Source organism: Megascapheus bottae, chromosome 14 (assembly GCF_031878675.1).
Source record: "Megascapheus bottae isolate mThoBot1 chromosome 14, mThoBot2.hap1, whole genome shotgun sequence".
NCBI lineage: Eukaryota > Metazoa > Chordata > Mammalia > Rodentia > Geomyidae > Megascapheus > Megascapheus bottae.
The window spans coordinates 6,744,377-6,764,553 of NC_143522.1; the positions used below are offsets into that span (position 1 = coordinate 6,744,377).

General features: G+C 36.8%; 1 protein-coding gene and 1 pseudogene across 8 annotated transcripts in view; one reads left to right on the forward strand and one right to left on the reverse strand.

The window, feature by feature from the left end:
• Positions 1 to 20,177, forward strand: part of Gphn (gephyrin) — a 337,298-nt gene that overhangs the window by 291,908 nt on the left and 25,213 nt on the right. For all 8 annotated transcript variants that reach the window (XM_090344303.1, XM_090344305.1, XM_090344307.1 and 5 more), the window contains one exon: positions 9,856 to 9,943. In XM_090344303.1, the coding sequence (XP_090200429.1) occupies positions 9,856 to 9,943 (88 nt within the window). The remainder of the gene's footprint in view (positions 1 to 9,855; positions 9,944 to 20,177) is intronic.
• Positions 5,594 to 6,361, reverse strand: LOC150054579 (high mobility group protein B1 pseudogene; annotated as a pseudogene).

Genomic DNA, 20,177 nt, shown 5'->3' on the forward strand with positions numbered 1-20,177 from the left:
CAATGTCATTCTTTCTGACAGCAGCATAGAATTCCATTGTGTACAAATACCACAACTTGTTGATCCACTCATCAACTGAGGGACATCTAGGTTGGTTCCATATCTTTGCTATGGTGAATAGTGCTGCAATGAACATTGTTGTGCTAGTGGATTTAGTATGCCCTTGTTTCTGGATGGTTGGGTAAATGCCAAGTCGTGGAATTGCTGGGTCATAGGGGAGTTCTATGTTTAACCTTTTGAGGCACTGCCACACTGCTTTCCATAGTGGTTGAACGAGTTTGCACTCCCACCAACAGTGTAGTAGTGATCCCTCCTGGCCACATCCCCTCCAGCATCTGTTATTATTCGTTTTCCTGATCCTGGCCATTCTAACTGGAGTGAGGTGGAATCTTAGAGTTGTTTTGATTTGCATTTCTTTTATGACCAGAGATGCTGAGCATTTCTTCATGTGTCTATAGGCCATTTTTGTTTCTTCTTCAGAGAAGATTCTGTTTAAGTCTTTGGTCCATTTTTTAATGGGATGGTTGTTACTTTGGAGGTTAGTTTTGGAGTGATTCGATTTTTTGAGTTGTTGATATATTTTAGATATGAGGCCTTTGTCCGTTGTTTGGTTGGTGAAGATCTTCTCCCACTCTGTAGGCTTCCTAATTAATTTACTAGCTATGTCCTTTGCCATACAAAAGCTCTGCAGTTTAATGCAGTCCCACTTATCCAGCCTTTCTCTGATTTGTTGTGATTCTTGGTCCTTATTAAGAAAGTTTCGACCTGTGCCAAGGAGGCCTAGTGTATCTCCTATTCCTTCCTGTAAAGTTTTCAATGTGTCAGCTTTTACCTCCACGTCTTTGACCCATTTGGAGTTAATTCTAGTGACAAAGAAGGTGACAAAGAAGGATCCAACTTTAGTTTTCTGCAGGTGCTTAACCAGTTCTGCCAGCACAACTTGTTGAAGAGGCTGTCTTTCTTCCATTCTATTTTTTTGGCTCCCTTGTCAAAGATTGGGTGGCCATAGGTCTGTAGTTTAATATCTGGGTCCTCAGTTCTATTCCATTGGTCTTCAGGCCTGTTTTTGTGCCAGTACCAAGCTGTTTGAATCCATGGAACATTCCTCAATGTAATAAAGGCTGTGTATGAGAAACCCACTGCTTATTACACTTAATGGTGAAAAGCTAAAGCCATTCCCTCTAAAATCAGGAACGAGACAAGGATGCCCACTCTCTCCACTACTCTTTAACATAGTACTAGAATTCCTAGCCAGTGCAATAAGGCAAGAAGCAAGCATAAAGGGGATCCAAGTAGGGAATGAGGAAATAAAACTATCCCTCTTTGCAGATGACATGATTCTGTATTTAAAGAATCCTATAGACTCTACTCCCAAGCTCCTTGAGCTGATTCAAAACTTTGGAAGAGTAGCAGGCTATAAAATCAACCCTCAAAAATCAACTGCCTTCCTTTACGCCAACAGTGAGAGGAACGAGGCAATAATCAGGAAAGAAACTCCTTTCACAATAGCCTCAAAGAAAATAAAGTACCTAGGAATTAGCTTAACTAAGAATGTAAAGGACCTTTTTGACGAAAACTTTAAAACCCTAAAAAAGGAAATTAAAGCAGAACTAAGGAAATGGAAAAACCTCCCATGCTCCTGGATTGGAAGAATCAACATTGTGAAAATGACAATCTTGCCAAGAGCTATCTACAAATTCAACGCAATACCCATCAATATCCCAATGGCATTCTTTAAAGAAATAGAAGAGGCAATTCAAAATTTCATATGGAATAATAAAAGACCCCGTATAGCAAAAACACTTCTTAGCAGAAAGAACAGCGCTGGAGGAATTTCAATTCCAAACTTTAGACTCTATTACAGAGCTATAATTATCAAAACAGCTTGGTGACTGTTATTCTTAATGTATTATGTTTTTCTCTCTTCTCTTTTGTTACCCTTTGGTTAATCTCATATTGTTACAGTATCCCGGTTTGTTACCTAGTATATTACATAGATGTTTACTTGTTTATTTGAAATAGGAATGGAAAATGAGGGAAGGGGTGGGGGGAAGGAGAGGGAGACAAAAACATGAGAAGGGGTATCAATGTGTGAGAAGTAGTGCACTATCTGGTGAATGTAACTGTAACCCCTCTAATACATTAAAATTTAAAAAAAAAGAATTCTGCTCAAAAAAAAATTAGAGAGCTGCCTTCTCTGGCTTAAAGAGGTTTGACTTTACTCATTTACCTCTTTAATGTAATAGGCAGTAGTGGTCCAAATACACTTTATTTAAAATAAAGTTCACTATTGACATTATATCATTCCTAAAACTGGATTTAACTAGTAAGATTTTTGAATTGTATCTCAGCTGTATGAGAGCTCAGCATTACAACTGCCCAGCTTACACCCTTTCAAGACTGAAGAGTTTGGGAACTTCTCATAATTAAATTTTCATAATTTCCTTCTGGAAAAATGCACTGGAGCCTGCCACACTAGAATCATGTTAGTCTTACTTGGCTCTGTCATAGAATGGTGTTCTGGATCTTAGCTGCTTGCTCTTGATGCTGCCAATTTGTGAAGCTGCTTCTTCACATTAAAGCATGAACTAGAATATTAACTAGTACAGAGGTAGTAAATTAGTTTATTTATTTATTTATTTTTTCGTCAGTTGTGGTACTTGAACTCTGTGCCTGGATGTTGTCCCTGAGCTCTTCAGCTCAAAGATACTGCCCTATCCCTTGAGCCACAGCACCACTTCCAATTTTCTGGTGGTTAATTGGAAATAAGAGTTTCATGGACTTTAGTGCAAGGGCTGGCTTTGAACCTTGATCCTCAGATCTCAGCCTCCTGAGTAGCTAGGGTTACAAGTGTAAGCCACCATGCCCAGCTTATAAATTAGTTCTTATTAAATTGGTATATTCAGCCAGAATTATCCAGGTATATTTCACAGTATTTGGGCAAAGCCAGTATCTTACAGCTTCATTTTGACCCAAACTTGCCCTAACTTAGTGGCTACCTAATATTCTTAAAGGAGAATTTTCTAATCAGAAAGAATTTCGATCTCAGTTTAATTCATTTCTGTCATCTTTATAAATTGCCTGCTTCCCTTATAGAGTAACATCCTTTATGCTCAAAAAGAAAAGTTTTAGTCTTTGAATCAGCAAAGTTCTGTATTCTCTATATCTATTTATTAAAAAGAACATTCTTCCTAGTTTAATGAACATTTTTAGCAACACAGGCTTCTTCCAATTCTCAGTGAGAGAATTTTCAGTGGCTAATTACCTAATATCAATTCTGACCATTGTCTTACATGTATTTTCATTTCAATTAATATATGTACTCTCATTTTAATATTTTTAAATTCGATATACAGTATAGCCTATTTCATTCATTTGTTTAAGATTCTTCAAATTGTATCTATATAATAACTTGTTAAATTACAGCCTGGGACCATAGTGCCAGAATGCCCAGCAAAACTAAAAATGGCCAAAATGATGGCTATATATTATACATAATTTATTCCATGCATGAAGTGAACACATGATAGCCTTGCAAAGAAATTAGTACCTCAAGCTATCTTTTGTTTTGTGGTGTGATTAACTGCTACTATTCTTTAATCTACAAAATCCTAGAACTTTTTCTCACTGTAAAGCAGTCATCTTCATTCAACTCAAAATGATACAGCTTGCAGTTGGTATAACAGATGAAACAGAAAACTAATTAGCAGCTGCTGTCCATCTGTGTGTTTATATTAAATATTTTAAAATAAAAATGCATTTGCATTCTGAATACTCTGAAATTTATAAATCCTAAACTTGGGTAAAGGTTCTATCTTGGTCTTGAATTTTGCAGCAGACTTCATGGTAAAGGAAAAAGATTTTTATGCCAGAATCAGGAGTATAGTCATTTAAGGCCAATGAAAATGTTAAAAAAGCAAAGAATCTTCATGAAGTAAGATCACTATGCAATCAGATTTGCTGATTTGCAGAGCCAGAAAAAAATCTCATGTTCTGTAGAAAATGTAATGCTCCCTTCACAGGAAGTATATATAGTTTTGAGGAAGTCATATTCATCCTGTTAAATTTACTTTAAGACATAATTCTTACTCATTTTTATACCAATCTGTTAAATTTGTGCTTCTTTGACATGAGATTACATTAAAATTCTAGGAAGAGGGTTTTTATTTTTATTAGTGTCATCTCCCAAGTTGAAGATGAATGTTGCAGTTTCAATTTTTTCATTTAGGTCAAATATTTCTAATATGCCAAAGGTAAGAGGAAGAATATGGTCTACCAAATCGTATCATATCCCCATCCTCAAGTCAATTTTCCCATCTTAGGTTTGGCCTGTATGTGTAGAAGAAATAATCCTTGTTTATATTGTATAAAGTGTTATATAAAGTTATGAAACTGAATTGCTTCAGTATTTCCATCATCTCGATGCATTATGAGCTGATTTGTTAACTGGTAAGAGAAGAATCTAATTATAGTTGAAACATGATCCCAACACCATTGTTTGGATCAACATATTTGGTGTTTTGTTGTTGTTGTTATTGTTTTGTTGTTGTTTTGTTTTGCCAGTCCTGAGGCTTAAACTCAGGGCCTGGGCACTGTCCTTGAGCTTTCTCAAGGCTAGTGCTCTACCACTTGAGCCACAGCACCACTTCCAGCTTTTTCTGTGTATGTGGAAGGAATCTAACCCAGGGCTTCATGTGTACTGAGCAAGCACTCTACCACTAGGCCACTCTCAATCCCAATATATGTTTTTGATGGTTCGTTGAAGATCAATGGCTATAATAATATAGGTGTATTTCTGGGTTTCCTTTTCTAGTCCACTGATCTATGATGTTGTTTTTGTTACTAAGGCTCTGTAGTATATTTGCACACCGGTTTTGTCATACCTGCTGTGTTGTTTGTTTTACTCAAGAATGCTTTGGCTTTTCATGGTCTTCTATGCTTTCATGTCAATTTTAGGATCTTTTTTCCATTTCCATGAAGAATAACATTGAAATTTGATGGAGATCTGTAGACTGCTTTCTAGTATAGGCATTGTCACAAAATTAATTCTGGCAATTCATAAGACAAACATGTATTTCCATCTCCTACTGTCTTCTTCAATTTCTTTTCTCAAGGTTTTATACTTTTCACTCTAGACATCTTTTATCTCCTAGTTTAGTCCTAGACAGTTTTTTTAAGCTGTTATGAATGGGATTGGTTTCCTGATTGCATCCTCTGGCTGTTATTTGGTGTATAGAAAATTTGTTAATTTTTGCATTTTTTGTTTTAATAAAAAATTTATTTACTTAGAAGCATTCAGAATATCAACAAAACAGCTGCAACTTTTTTTTGCAATTACAGAGTGGTATTCAGTTAACAGAACAACAATTATTTTATATAAGCTGCGTCTGGCAACTGAAGATGAAAAAAACTACCATCCCCATATATAACTAATTTGTGCTGTGCACCAACAAGAACCTGGTTTAAATTTTCATGCCAATTTACAACCTGCATACTGTACCAGGCAAGGTTAGTGGCTATTGAAAAGACCACCAGGACAGGGCTATCTAAAGACACATTTGGTAGTGTGTTAACTATACAAAAAAAAAGACACTGTACAGTTTAAAAACAAATCTTACACAGCCTTACATTTCAATTTTTTTTCTTTAAAAGGAATGAGTTGTGTACAGGGGGGTTAAATGCTTTATAGACAAGGAAAAAAAACTGCTCTAGAACCAACTTATTCATCATCATCCTCTTCATCTTCCTCTTTCTCCTCATCCTCTTCATCTTCCTCATCTTCCTCCTCTTCCTTCTTTTTCTTGCTCTTTTCAGCCTTCACAACCCCTTTTTTTGCTGCATCAGGCTTTCCTTTAGCTCAGAAGTCAGCAATATCCTTTTCGTATTTTTCCTTCAGCTCAGCAGCCTTCTTCTCCTCAGGCTGCTTGTCATCTTCAGCTGTGTTGTTCCACAGCTCTCCCAGTGTTTTGTTTTGTTTTGTTTTGTTTTTGCAACATCACCAATAGACAGGCCAGGATGCTCCCCTTTGATTTTAGGGCGATATTCAGAACAGAACAAGAAGAAGGCCGAAGGAAGCCTCTTAGGTGCATTGGGATCCTTGAACTTCTTGATTCCTCTTTAGGAGGGATGTAGGTTTTCATTTCTCTTTTCATAACGAGCCTTGTCCACCTTGGCCATGTCTTCAAATTTCCCTTTCTCTTTAGCAGACATAGTCTTCCACCTCTCTGAGCACTTCTTAGAAAATTCTGAAAAGTTGACTGAAGTTGTGCTCCTCCCAGCAAGTTTGCACAAAGAATGCATATGATGACATTTTGCCTTTCGGCTTCTTAGGATCTCCTTTGCCCATGTTTAGATTTTCCTCCGTGAGGCACAGAGTCGCTTGGTGCCCGTCTGGCTCTCACTTGCCCCTGTGCTGTCTCTATGGAGCTCAATGTCAATTTTTGCATTTTTTATACTGTTACTTTGCCAAAGAGTTTATCAGATTAAGAGAGTTGTTGTTGTTGCTGTTGTTTTGATCTTTTAATGGTTTTTAGGTTCTTTTAAATATAGGATCATGTTATCAGCAACAAGTAAGAATATGAATTATTCTTATTTCTTTTTCTTGCCTTACTGCTCTAGCTAAGAATTCGGGTGCTATAGTGAGTAATAGCCTAGTTCTTAACTTCAGAAGAAATGGCTTCAGTTTTTCTTTTTCATTTCATATGATGTTGGTTATATGATTATTACACACAGCCTTGATTAAGTTGAGGTATGTTCACTCTATTCCTAATTTCATCAAGACTTTCATTTGAAGCATGTTAAATTTTGTTAAAGCATTCTCCTGCATCAATTAAGATAGCCATGTGGGGTGAGAGTGCAGCCTAATAATACAGTGCTCTCCTAGTATGCATGAAGCCCTGGATTCAATTCCTTGATACCACATACACAGAAAAGGCCAGAAATGGTGCTATGGCTCAAGTGGTAGAGCACTAGCCTTGAGGGAAAAGCCCAAGGATAGTGTTTAGACCTTGAGTTCAAGCCCCAGGATTGGCAAAAGAAAGAGAGAGAGAGAGAGAGAGAGAGAGAGAGAGAGAGAGAGAGAGAGAGAGAGAGAGAGAGAGAGAGAAAGCCATGTGATTTTCATTCATTCTTTATATGCACAATATTATGTTTATTAATTTGTGTATCGAAATGTCCTTGCATCCCTAGAGTAAACCAATGTGATTGTGATACATGATCTTTGAGATAGATTGTTGAACTTAGCTTTCAGGTATTTTACTTTAGATCTTCATGTCGGTGTTCATCAAGGAAATTGACCTATAATTTTATTTTTTTATTGTGTTGTTATCTGGCAGTAATCTCAGATTAATTCTATTTTTATCAGTTTAGCAGTATTTCTATTTTATTGAATAGTTCAAAAAGCATTGATGTTAAGTTCTTCTTTAGAAGTCTAATACAATGTACTAAAGAATCTGACCAGTTTGGAGCTTTTCTTTGTTTGGGAGACTCATTATTGCTGCTTCAGTTTCGATTTGTTATAGATCAGTTGTTTTGTTGCTCAGTAGCTCTGAATGAATTTAAAGTAGTGACTAAACAGTCACATTCAGCTACTCACTAACAGTTGTGATGCTTGACATTTTATTTATTCTCAATCCTTTCTTATTTATTTATTTGAAACCCTTCTAATAATCTAAGGATAAGGTCCATCATCCACTTAACTTCTATCTCTTCTCTTCACATCGTTGATATTTACCATCAAAAGGACTAGTACACCTGCATGTGACTGTCAGGAATATCCCTATTATCAATCCTTAATATTCATTCACTCCTTTTCTTTGTGTTTGTCTGCTTTTTTGTTTGTTTGCTTGTTTCAGAACAGGAGATTGAGCCTAGGCCCTTGCACCTGTGTAATAAAAGCTCTTCCACATGAACCACACCAACAGTCCTCATCCTGTCCTTTTACCTTCTCAGAATAGATCATATAGTCCCTGCTTTTCTTCTTTTTTCTGTACCCTTTCTCTTCTCAGTAAACCTCTACTGCTCTTCATATTTCCAGAGATCCACTGTTCATTTTTTATTAGATGAACTCCATATTCTGTTCTGAACTTGAGATTTTTTCCAAAATCATGTCTTATCCTATGTATCACAGTAATTTCCAGCCATTGTCCACATTGATTTAGAAATACCACAGGCTTGGTCACAATTCCAAACTTTAGCTAGTGTAGATCCTCTTATAAAACTCTTTCCTATTCCCTTCTATTAAAATGCCAATACTTGTCATAATCAGTAGAAACCTTGGGCTCAACTAGCAGAGATTTGCAATAGAGCAAAACCTTGATACATAAGGCCATATAGCTAATTGAAAGGACCTCAAGGATATTGAAACAAAATCCATATAATGAATGATTGTTGTCTTTAATGTACTATGTTATCTCTCATCTCTTTTGCTGTCCCTTGGTTATATCATATTGTTACAGTATCTCACTTTGTTATCTGAAATATTGGATATATTTGTATTTGGTTATTTGAAATTGTATAGGGAAGAGGGTAATGGGGACCAAGACATGTGAAAGGGTATCAATGTATGTGAATTAATGCACCTTCTATCTGGCAAATATCATGTAACCCTTTTATTAATTACAATAAAAAATATTTTTTAAAAAAAGAATGTTGTTGAAACCAAATCACTTCCATGTAAAGGAAATATCACTCCAAAGAGGATCACAAACCTCCTCAATAGCACAGCCATTCTCTTACAATTTAATTTGTCAGCTTTTATTGGAAAATGAAATAATTTCATTGATGCTGAATATTGTAGCAGGAGAGAGAGGCATCTTCAATGCCTCTGCATTTCTTTCACAGCGCTGTGGGTGTGTCAGTTTCCTGCACTTCTGAGCTTCTGTTCCACCTGTTGTAATATAGAACTCATAGATGTTTGGCTTTTTTTTTCACTTGAAACAGAATATTTGGCAAGCATTCTTTCACATTTCCATGTTGTTAATTTTCACAATTTATAGCCATTTCATAGCCTACAAGAGGGGCGGGGGTGGGGGAAGGGAAATGGAGACCAAGACATGAGAAAGAGTATCAATGTTTGTGAAGTAATGCACCTTGTATCTGGTGAATATAATGAAACCCTTATATTAATTACAACAAAAATACATAAAAAATGAATAATGAAAAAAGAAATGTCCATTTTAGTTATGTGTGTTTGGATGCCAATAAATGGTTTCATTTTTTAAATTATAGATAATGGCACAATAAATTTATCTGTGTACAAAAAAAAAACAAAAAAATGCCGATACTTCTTAGGACTTTCAGTACTAAAATGTAGGAGATTCCAACCCGGGCACTGGTGGCTCATGCATATAATCCTAGCTACTCAGTAGTCTAATATCTAAGGATTGTGGCTTGAAATCAGGCTGGGTAGGAAAGTCCCAGTTGTCTCCAATTAGGTTCCCCTCCCCCCCCCACACACACACAAAAAAAAAATACTAGAAGTGGAGCTGTGGCTCAAGTAGTAGTAGAATGCTAACCTTGAACCCAAAAACAAAACTCAGGGACAGTGTGTAGGCCCAGAATTCAAGCCAAATCAAGATAGACATTCTCCCAACACCTCACCATCTCCCTGCTTTGTACTATCTAATTAGAACAAAAGACCTTGCAGAAGCTTCATGAGCCACTGTAGCATTTACAAGGGCCTTTTCAACATAAAAACTTTTGCTCCTATTGAGTAGTCTATTCTGATGCCACTTCATACAGAATATATGACTGTACTCATACTAATACCTACTGATCAGGTAGTGAAGTAGTTATAAGTTAGCACTGTACCTAAAATATTTACCTTGTGTGTTAATTTGTCTTTATTTTTTCCAGCCCAGATGACTTACTCAATGCCTTGAATGAGGGTATCAGTCGTGCTGATGTCATCATCACATCAGGAGGTGTATCCATGGGAGAAAAGGTATCAAAAATGGGGCTCATAAAGACGTAATCTTTGGCCGGGAGTTTGGCCTAGTGGTTAAAGTGCTTGCCTAGCATGCATGAAGACCTGGGTTCGATTCCTCGGTACCACATATAGAAAAAAAGCCGGAAGTGGTGCTGAGGCTCAAGTGGTAGAGCTCTAGCTTTGAGAAAGTCCAAGGACAGTGCTCAGGCCCTGAGCTGAAGCCCAGGACTGGCAAAAAAAAAAAAAAAAAAAAAAAAAAGATGTAGTCTTTTTAGTTTCCTTTCATATGGCAGTTAACTGTAGTCAGAAGGCATTTGATATTAATAGCCAGGCTTCTACAAAGCTGAACACCCATGGAACTTCAGAAATTACCAGTCTATCAAGAACATGCAGTATAGCCAGGCACTGGTGGCTCATGCCTGTTATCCTAGCTACTCAGGAGGCTGAGATCTAAGGATCAAGGTTCAAGGCCAGCCCAGGCACCATTGGACCTGAGACTCCTATCTCCAGAAAACAAGAAGTGGGGCTTGGCTCAAGGGTATGGTGGTAGCCTTGAGCTGAAGAGCTCAGGGACAGTGCCCAGGCTGAGTAATCCCCAACATACACACACACACACACACACACACACACACACATACACACACTCACACAACATACAGTGTGAATAGGTCAGGGAGGGCCTTAAAGAACCCTATAATTATCAGTATGTTTATCACTATGTTCCTTAATTTTATTCTTCCTTTTTATATCTGTGCCCAATATAAAGCTCCAACATCTTCCTTTGACTTAAATTTAAACATGACCTCCCAATACCACTTAACTCACATACAACATATTTCAAAGCTTACCAATATCTTTCAGTAACCTTACCACACAGGGAAGAAAGAATTTCACCCTTTTATACAGAAAAAATAAATGAAAACATTTATACAGATGCAAGATTTTATAGGACAAAGTATATTTGTCCATAGTATAACTTTAACCCTGTAAAAACTTTAATATGGGGTAGAGCCATAGCCTTGGACTGATGAGCTCAGGAACAATGCCCAGGCCCAGAGTTCAAGTCCTATGACTGACCAAAAGAAAAAAAAAACTTTTAATATGAATACTATAATGTCATTAAGATTATATGTCATAATAAAACGTTTTAGCTTGGCCGGGAGTTTGGCCTAGTGGTTAAAGTGCTTGCCTAACATGCACGAAGACCCGGGTTCGATTCCTCGGTACCACATACATAGAAAAAAGCCGGAAGTGGTGCTGAGGCTCAAGTGGTAGAGCTCTAGCCTTGAGAAAAATCCAAGGACAGTGCTCAGGCCCTGAGCTTAAGCCCAGGACTGGCAAAAAAAAAAAAAAAAAAAAAAAAAAAAAAAAAAAAAACGTTTTAGCTTATGATTATTGAACCCATTAGTTAATGTTACTAAAGTAAAATACTCTGCCACAATAATCAGACTCACAAATACTTAAGATAATGAAATGTTAAACCAGCCTACCAGTCTATATTTTCTTCAATCTCACATTAATTATTTAAACTGAAAAATTATAACTATTACCATAATGGTAGTTTTACTAAAACTCTTACTAAGATCTAATGAAAGATATATGATGTATGTGATGATAATGTGGTGATTATTGCCCTTTCTTAACTATAAAACTGGCTAAATGAGCTGGGTGTGGTGGCTCACACCTGTAAACCTAGCTACTCAGAAGGCTGAGATCTAAGGTTTGCGGTTCAAAGCCAGCCTGGGCAATAAAGAACCACTAAGGAACATAAGACTCTTATCTCCAATTAACCACTAGAAAATGGGAAATGGGCCTGTGACTCAAGGGGTATGGTGGTAGCCATGAGCTAAAGAGCTCAGGGACAGCACCTAGACCTAAAGTTCAAGCCCTATGACCAACAAAAAAAAAAAAAACCTGTCTAAATTTATATGATTTTTGACAGTAAACGGAGAGCAAGAGCAAATGTCAAAATTCAGTAATCTGAACAAAAAATGCCTACTGTCCATTAACAAATCTTAAGTTTCAAAGTAATTGAGAATGACATTTCAGCTACCATTTCACCAGGAGTGAAAATGCATCTCAATCCAAGAATGTGAAGTATTGATGTAGGTGTAAATATTCTTAAATCAAATATGGCTAACCAAGTCTTTCCTGAATCTCCAAGATGAATTTAGCTCCAGGTAGAACAAATTCCTTCAGAGCTCTCATGAGATCCAAAGGCTGGGGGTGAGGTCTATACTATAGTAGAGAAATTTGCAGTAAGTCTGTTTTCATACCCATCAAATTGCTTTCAATATCATAAGAACAAGTCTGAAAGGACTAGTCAAATGTTAAACTAATTATTGCCAGGGATGGTTTCATGTAGTATTCATCTTTGTTCTTATGAACTTAATTGTAAGATAACACCTCTTTGTCAGACCTAAAGTTGTCATTTTTGAGTAGTTCTAAGACACAACAAGCTTACCATACACACAAGCTTGGTAGTTGTAGTTCATTGTAGTAATGACAAGACACTTCTGAGCCTTCCTTATGAGTGCCAACAAAGGTGTCAGTCACCTTATGGGGTTTTCTTTACAAATAAAGCCAATATAACTAAGCATGTTCGGGGTTTTTGTTTAGTTTTGATTTGCTTTTCTCTGTATGGTATGATATCTACACTACACCTTTAACTTACAAGGAGGAGATTTTAATTTAATTTACCTTTAGTTTACACTATACCTAATTTATAAGAAAGAGATTTTAGGACCTGAGCATCCCAAAATATTCTTGGGGAACTAATAATTGTCCTTTCATCTTCTGGAGTAGAGATGATAGTAGCCCAAAAGAAAGGTAAAACACGTGCAGAAAATTTCTGCCAACCAATAGTTTTAGGTCCAAAAAGAATTCTATGTGCTTTAGAAGTAGAAAAAAAAAGCATAAAGGCTAGAACATCTGCTTCAGCCCAGGAGCTGAACCTGATAAACAATTACTGAAAAAAACAGGAAGATCAAGGAATGATCTACAAGCATTATGTTGCAGACATAAGTCTCTTAAGTACAAACACTCAGGTATGCAAGAAGTGTATTGGACTACAGGAAAATCTGAGCACTAATGCTACAGAATTGGCAAGGAATTTTATTTAAGCCATAACTGAGGACTGTTTCCTCCAGAAATTTGTTAAGGAACCTGGAGTGGCTTAAGCAGCACAGAAGCATCAGGAATATGCTTCTGGCCACTAGTTTGCACTGCACATCTAGAGAATTCTAGTCATGCTTTAGATTTCAGGTCTTGACTCCTTTAGATTGTAGTATATTGACAGCTGGGGACCATAGGGAGGTTCGGATGGTCTAGACAGCAGTTTTCTTTCTGTGTACCTCCCAGCCATCTCCTTTGAGGTCTGCCACATCTCCAGTATACCTCCTGCTGAATAGAGTGGAAAGGGGCTTTTAGGACCCACAGACTTCTCTTTCAAGGACAGAAAACTTGACCATAGCCACATCCCTAAAGATTTCTCCACATATCCACTTCCTTCTGCCCACTCAGCCTTTTCAGTTTTTATTTTTACAAAACACTGAAATCTGCACTTAAAACAGTAACTGTACTTTACACTCAAAACTGAAGAATCACATACACTGCTATAAATTCCTCACAACTGCCAAAATTACAAAATAATTCAAAGACAATGAAAAGTTATATTTATTTTTATTATAATGTGTAGAAGGGTTACAGTTATATTCACCAGATAGTAGGTACATTACTTCTTACACATTGATACCCCTTCTCATGTTTTTAATCCCTTTTTCCCTGCCACACCCCCCCAATCACCTTGTTTTCCCCCTTCCCTTTCCTATTTCAAATAAACGTGTATACAAGTTATATTTATATAGGATGACTAAATTTATTAATGGTAAACTTTTTGCCCATCTCAAAATTTTATCATTTTCTCTTTCCCCCACCTCATTTTAACATTTGTCCATTTTCATCAGCTAGTGTCTCCACCACTGGTGAGATGAAAGTAACTCCTGTACCAAGACATGTGAAAGGGTATCAATGTATGTGAATTAATGCACCTTCTATCTGGCAAATATCATGTAACCCTTTTACTAATTACAATAAAAAAAAGAAAGTAACTCCTAATATCATTTCTGACCCCGATAAAAGCCCCCTTGAATTTATTTGGACAATTTTGAGTTGTGCAATCATAGAATATTGCAAACTAGTCAATATATCAAGTAAACACAGAAAGTTTTCCTTATCATTTCATGTAGTCCCATGTTGTTTTTGTTCTGCTAAATCTCAGGATAGCCATCTGTTTTCACAAAACTACCTGGTTTCAAAGTCAAGTTCTAGAACTCCAGATTGGCAGAGTATAAGAATTATTCATGGGCTGGGAGTTTGGCCTAGTGGTAGAGTGCTTGCCTAGCATGCACGAAGACCCGGGTTCAATTCCCCAGTACCACATACATAGAAAAAAGCCAGAAATGGTGCTGAGGCTCGAGTGGTAGAGCTCTAACCTTGAGAAAATCCAAGGACAGTGCTCAGGCCCTGAGCTCAAGCCCACGACTGGCAAAAAAAAAATTATTCATGATATGTCACTATCATGAATATGCTGTATGCCTGCATACAGCATCTGTCAGTAGTTTGAAGCAGCTGTGCAAGTCCTTTTCCCCAGTGCTCTGAACCTGTCAAGTTATTGATAGTGCTTATAACAGAGCCTCAGGCCAGCATAAAAATAAAACACAAACATTCTGTAGATCACAGATTCTTTTTCTTAAGTACATGCTTTAATAGGCAAAATCATCCCCCTTGATATTTCATATATGTAAGATGTAAAGATACACAAAAATTTGTAAGAGGAAATAAAAGAAGACACTATGAGCTACAAGTCCTGAGAACGAAAGAATGCCCTTTTTTAATGCCCATGGTAACCAAAAAAGTAGCATTTGAATGCAAAAATCACACCTGTACTATGCCTGGAGGGTAAGCCCGTAAATTTGACAAATGGAACCCAAGCGAGATCCCAGATTCTTAATGACTATGTTTAAACTTACTATAACCAGTAAAGAACTTGGATGGGATTTCTTATAACTAAAATTATTAAGCTAGTCTCACATCCTAAAATAATTCCATAACCATATGAACCTAAATTCTTAAAATGCCAAGAAATACTTTTCTAGTGTGACATATTTAAAATATTGTAAGTTGCTAGGTACACTCATACATACCTATAGTCTCAGGTACTTAGAAGTTGGGGGCAGGACTCTTGAATTCTCAAGAATTTCCAGGGCAACATAATGAAACTTTTGTCTTAAAAATTGATGAAAACCCAGGTGCCAGTGTCTCTAGCTAGTAATCCTAACCACTTGAGAGGCTAAGAACAGGAGGACTTTGGTTCAAAGTCTGACTCCCACCAGCAAAAAAATATTCCACAAGACCTCTTCTTAACCAATAACTACAAAGTGGTTGCACACACTTGTCACCCTAAGCTATGTGGGAGGATTATAGTTCCAAGCCAGTAGGTCAGAAAAACCCATCAGACTTCATCTCATCAGAAAGATGCTACCATGTGTAGTAACATTCACCTGTCACTCCAGCTAGGACACAAAACTTGAAATAGGTGACTCTTGAGCCTAGACACATGTCCAGAAAGCAAAAACAACCAGTGCCAAAAGGATGGAAGTATGGGCTCCCCAGAAAGCATGGGGCCCTGCATTCAAGCACCAGTACTGCAATGACAATCATTCAATAAATAGTTGAATTTCTTCGTGATCAGAATATTTTAGAAAAGTAAATACTTATGTAAATAGAATGCATATTCCTAAACCAATCAAAACAGAGCACCTTTAAGACACAATGTAACTTTATTCATAAATATCCCCCAAAACAGGAGAACACTTCACATTCACAAAACAAAGCAAATATTTTCTGGATATTAAGACACATAGATACACAGACACATAAGGAATATAGCAGTTTCAGTTATACAGCGTCGGCCTTTGATTAATTCCTCTGTCAATAATAAAGAGCTATTTGCCCTCATACAAGACATAACTTCTTAATTGATTTGGCCTCAAATAAAAGAAATTTAAAAAATGCTAATAAACCAAATTCTCTGTCTTCTCTTAAGAATTGATTTGTATCATCTTTTTACAAATATCTCCAAATGGCTAGTCTAGGTTGTTGATGACTTCTGCCACAGCAGGAATACCTTATTGTATGCAGAAACAAAAACAGAACCAAAATCAGTGGAGGTGGGCAAATGGAGAAAACAAAAGTTTTATTGCCACTTGGAATTCACAATAGGAACCAAGGATATATGTGCCCAGGTTTCAGCCACCCATAAAGTATACCTCCTCCCTGCAGCAGAGTTTGACTGGCTTAGCCCAATAAATCATTGTGGCACCTCAGCTGGAGCCATCAAAATTGTTCAGGAATATTTTTTAAGATGAGATGCTGCATCTAGTCAACATATAAAGTGAACATGTATAAAAGATTTTTACCTACCTTACTAATGTGGAAACCAGTAAGATAGTACAACCAACTCAAAGGAAAGTTCAAAGACCACACACGCAAATATAGGCAATTAGGAATGCTAAAATAAATGTGTTATAGCTGCCCAGCTGGTCTATACCCACAGGGAATGATCAGTTACACCTCCATTTGAGTTCATTACATTTATTTGAATAAACATTAAGTCTACTTTCTTAGCTCAGGCTGCTGTATCAAAGTATCTTAAACTGAGTGGCTTACATAACAAATATTTATATTCACACATCTGCAGCCTGGGATTTCTAGTCAGTATAACAGCATGGGCAGATTTTGGTTAGACCTGTCTTCCAGGCGGCAGATACCTGACTTTTGTTCCTTCACAAGATAGAAAAAAGTAAAGACACTAATCCCATTCATGAGGGCTATACAACCACAACTTAATCAACTCCCCAAAGCTGTTTCCCATTGGAATTACAGTTTCAACTTATTAATTTGGTAGGGGAAAGAGCATATTCAATATGATCCATTTTCTTTTTTGGGGGGGAAAGGGGGGTTATGAGGCTTGAAATCTGGGCCTGGGCGCTATCCCTGAGCTCTTTAGCTCAAAGCTATCGCCCTACCCTTCAGCCACAGCCCCACTTCCCGTTTTCTAGAGATTAATTGGAAATAAGTCTCATAGCTTGTAGTGCCGGGCTGGCTTTGAACCATGATCCTCAGATCTCAGCCTCCTGATATGATACATTTTCTTACAGCTTTCTTAACTTAAATAACTCAAAGATGTAAATAACCCAGAAGGTTGTGCTGCAGTTATACCCAGTAAGCTTCCTTGATCATTCGTAGATCTTCCATAATTTTTCTAAGAATAGTATTTCTCCCTATCCGATTGAGGAAAAGACCTTTCTCCTTCATTTAGTTTCTCTTCATGCCTGACTCCATATCAAAGATTCTCCACGTGAGCCTCATGCTGTGGCTCATGCCTGTAATCCTAGCTACTCAGGAGGCTGAGATCTGAGGATTGAGGTTCAAAGCCAGTCCTAGCACTAAAGTCTATGAGACTCTTATCTCCAATTAACCACTAGAAAATGGGAAGTAGGGCTGTGGCTCAAGGGGTACGGTGGTAGCCTTGAGCTGAAAAGCTCAGGGACAACACCCAGACCCAGAGTTCAAGCCCCATGACCGACAAAAAAAAAAAAAAAAAAGAAAAGGAAAAGATTCTCCATGCTTTTCTTAGTCAGATAAAAATTAAGAAGAATGAGGATCTTCAACATTTATTACCATGTCTGGAATAAGCTTTCCCTCTATCACAAGGAACATGAAGCATTTCTTCATGTTAAAAAGGACTAAAGGGGGCATTTTTTGTAAATAGGTTATATACTTGAAAGGAAAATAAAGTATTTTTACTAATTTATTAAATATGCCTAATAAGTGTCTATTTTGTCAACTATTTACCTTAACCTTCAAGACCTTGAAGAGAAGGCCTCTACTACTTTAGGAGCCTCGGGAGCTCACTGCCCATGCCCAACTCCTTCCTGTCCTTCACAACTTAGCTAATATATCACTCTCTTCTAAGATTACATATTAACAGCGGTTTAGTTCTAGTAAAATACAGTAGAACTTCTTTGTTTCAGGAACTGAGTTCTTATTTTACTATTAAACTCTCAAAACATAGAATTTCTGTGATACAATAAAGTTCAAAAATACTAGTTGATGCTGAGTATAGTAGTTCATACCCAAAATACCACCACCACTTCATTGGTGAGGTGAAGGTAGGAAGACCTTAAGTTGGAGAGCAAACAGAGCTACATAGTGAGACCACGTCTCAAAAAAAGAAAAAAATATATTAAATTCTAAAGAGTGGGGTGAAAGAAAAGGAAAGCTCTAATGGTACCAGAAGTTGAAAAGCTAAACATAAGAGTAACTAAAAAGCTAATGAAACAACGCAGAATGTGCAGTCTTAGGCATTTAAACCTGCCATAGAGGAAGGGTCCTGGCAAATATCTCAGGCTTTCCATTTAGACTCTCATAAGACTATTCTCTATGGATAAGGACAAACTGAAAATAAGCCAGCCTTTACAGTGTCCAAAACTGTGAAATTATCTAATTTGACAATTATTTGACCCAATTAGGTCAAGATAATTTGAATTTACCTTAACTGCCCGAAGAAACCAGGTCATTTCTAGAGAAATATATCATCCTCCATTTTCACACATACATAATATTTAGTATTCAGCTTGTAAAATTACCAGAAATACCAGATAGAAAAAAAAGAGTACTAAAAATTACCAAAAAAAAAAGCTATGGAAGTGAAAGCCTTGAAAGTAATGCTGATATTTACATTGTCCCGCATGAACTTTAAAAGGCTGTTTTATGTTTGAAAAAAACTAAGAAAATGGAGAAATTCACTAGAAAATGGAATCTTTGTATAAGACTCTTAATGAAATTTTCACAAAACATATGGACAAGAGCATAAAATGTGTATAAGACATGATGATGGCTCTAATGTGTAACTGAAAATCAAGTAGGAACTGCTGAAACAGTAAGGAAGGAAGGAAGGAAGAAATGCTGACAGTTTTTCAAAGCAGTAAAAGCCATCAAGCCAGAGAGAGATTTGAGGAGATCTACTAATCTCAAGCAGGATAAATACAAAGAAATTATACCTAGGTAATCACATAGTTAAAAGTACTGAAACCCAAAGACAAAAACAGTTTATAAAAAGAACATATTACTTTCAAAGGAACAATAAAACCAAGAGAAATTATTTTAAGATAAATGAGAGAACCTAGAAAACAATGAAATGAAACTTATAATGTTGAGGAAAAAATTACTCCCAATATGGAAATACATATGAGCAGAAATTCCCTTCAAAAGTGATGGTAAAGCAACAATACATCTGACAAATGCTTAATATCCAGTATCTACAGGGAACTCAAGAAACTAATCCCCCCCAAACCCAATAAACCATTCACTAAATGAGCAAGGGAACTAAAGAGAGACTTATCAGAAGAAGAGATTAAAATGGCAGAAAAGCATATGAGAAATTGTTCATCATCTATGGTCATAAAGGAAATGCAAATAAAAACAACCCTAAGATACTACCTTACCCCAACAAGAATGGCCAAGATTTTGAACTCAGACAACTGGTGGGGTTCTGGAGAAAAAGGAACCCTACTACGCTGCTAGTTCAGCCACTCTGGAAAGCAGTGTGGAGGTTTCTTAAAGAACTGAAAATAGACCTTCCCTATGATCCCGCCATATCACTTCTGGGCATCTATTCTGAACATCATGACCCAAGATATTATAAAGACACCTGCACAGCTATGTTCATCTCTGCACTATTCACAATAGCCAGGCTATGGAAACAATCCAGATGCCCTACTGCAGATGAATGGATACAGAAAATGTGGTATATATACACAATGGAATTCTACATAACCAACAGACAAGATAAAATAATGGCATTCACAGAGAAGTGGATGAATCTAGAGTGAATCATGTTGAGTGAGACAAGTCAAGACCTAAGGAACAAAAGACGCATGGTATCCTTAATATGTGGCTATTAAATCCAAAGAGTACAAGAGCGAGGACTCAATAACTGCATACCCAAAGCTATATATATGGTAATGGAAATATAAACATAACTATATAGACATAAAAACTTATGACTCTATAGATATAATGTTTTATTTCATAAATTAATGTTTCTATGACATACAAACCCTTAGCCGAATTTTGATTAAGTTCTAAATACTAAGTCCCAGTGATTGTATATAGAGATTCCCTT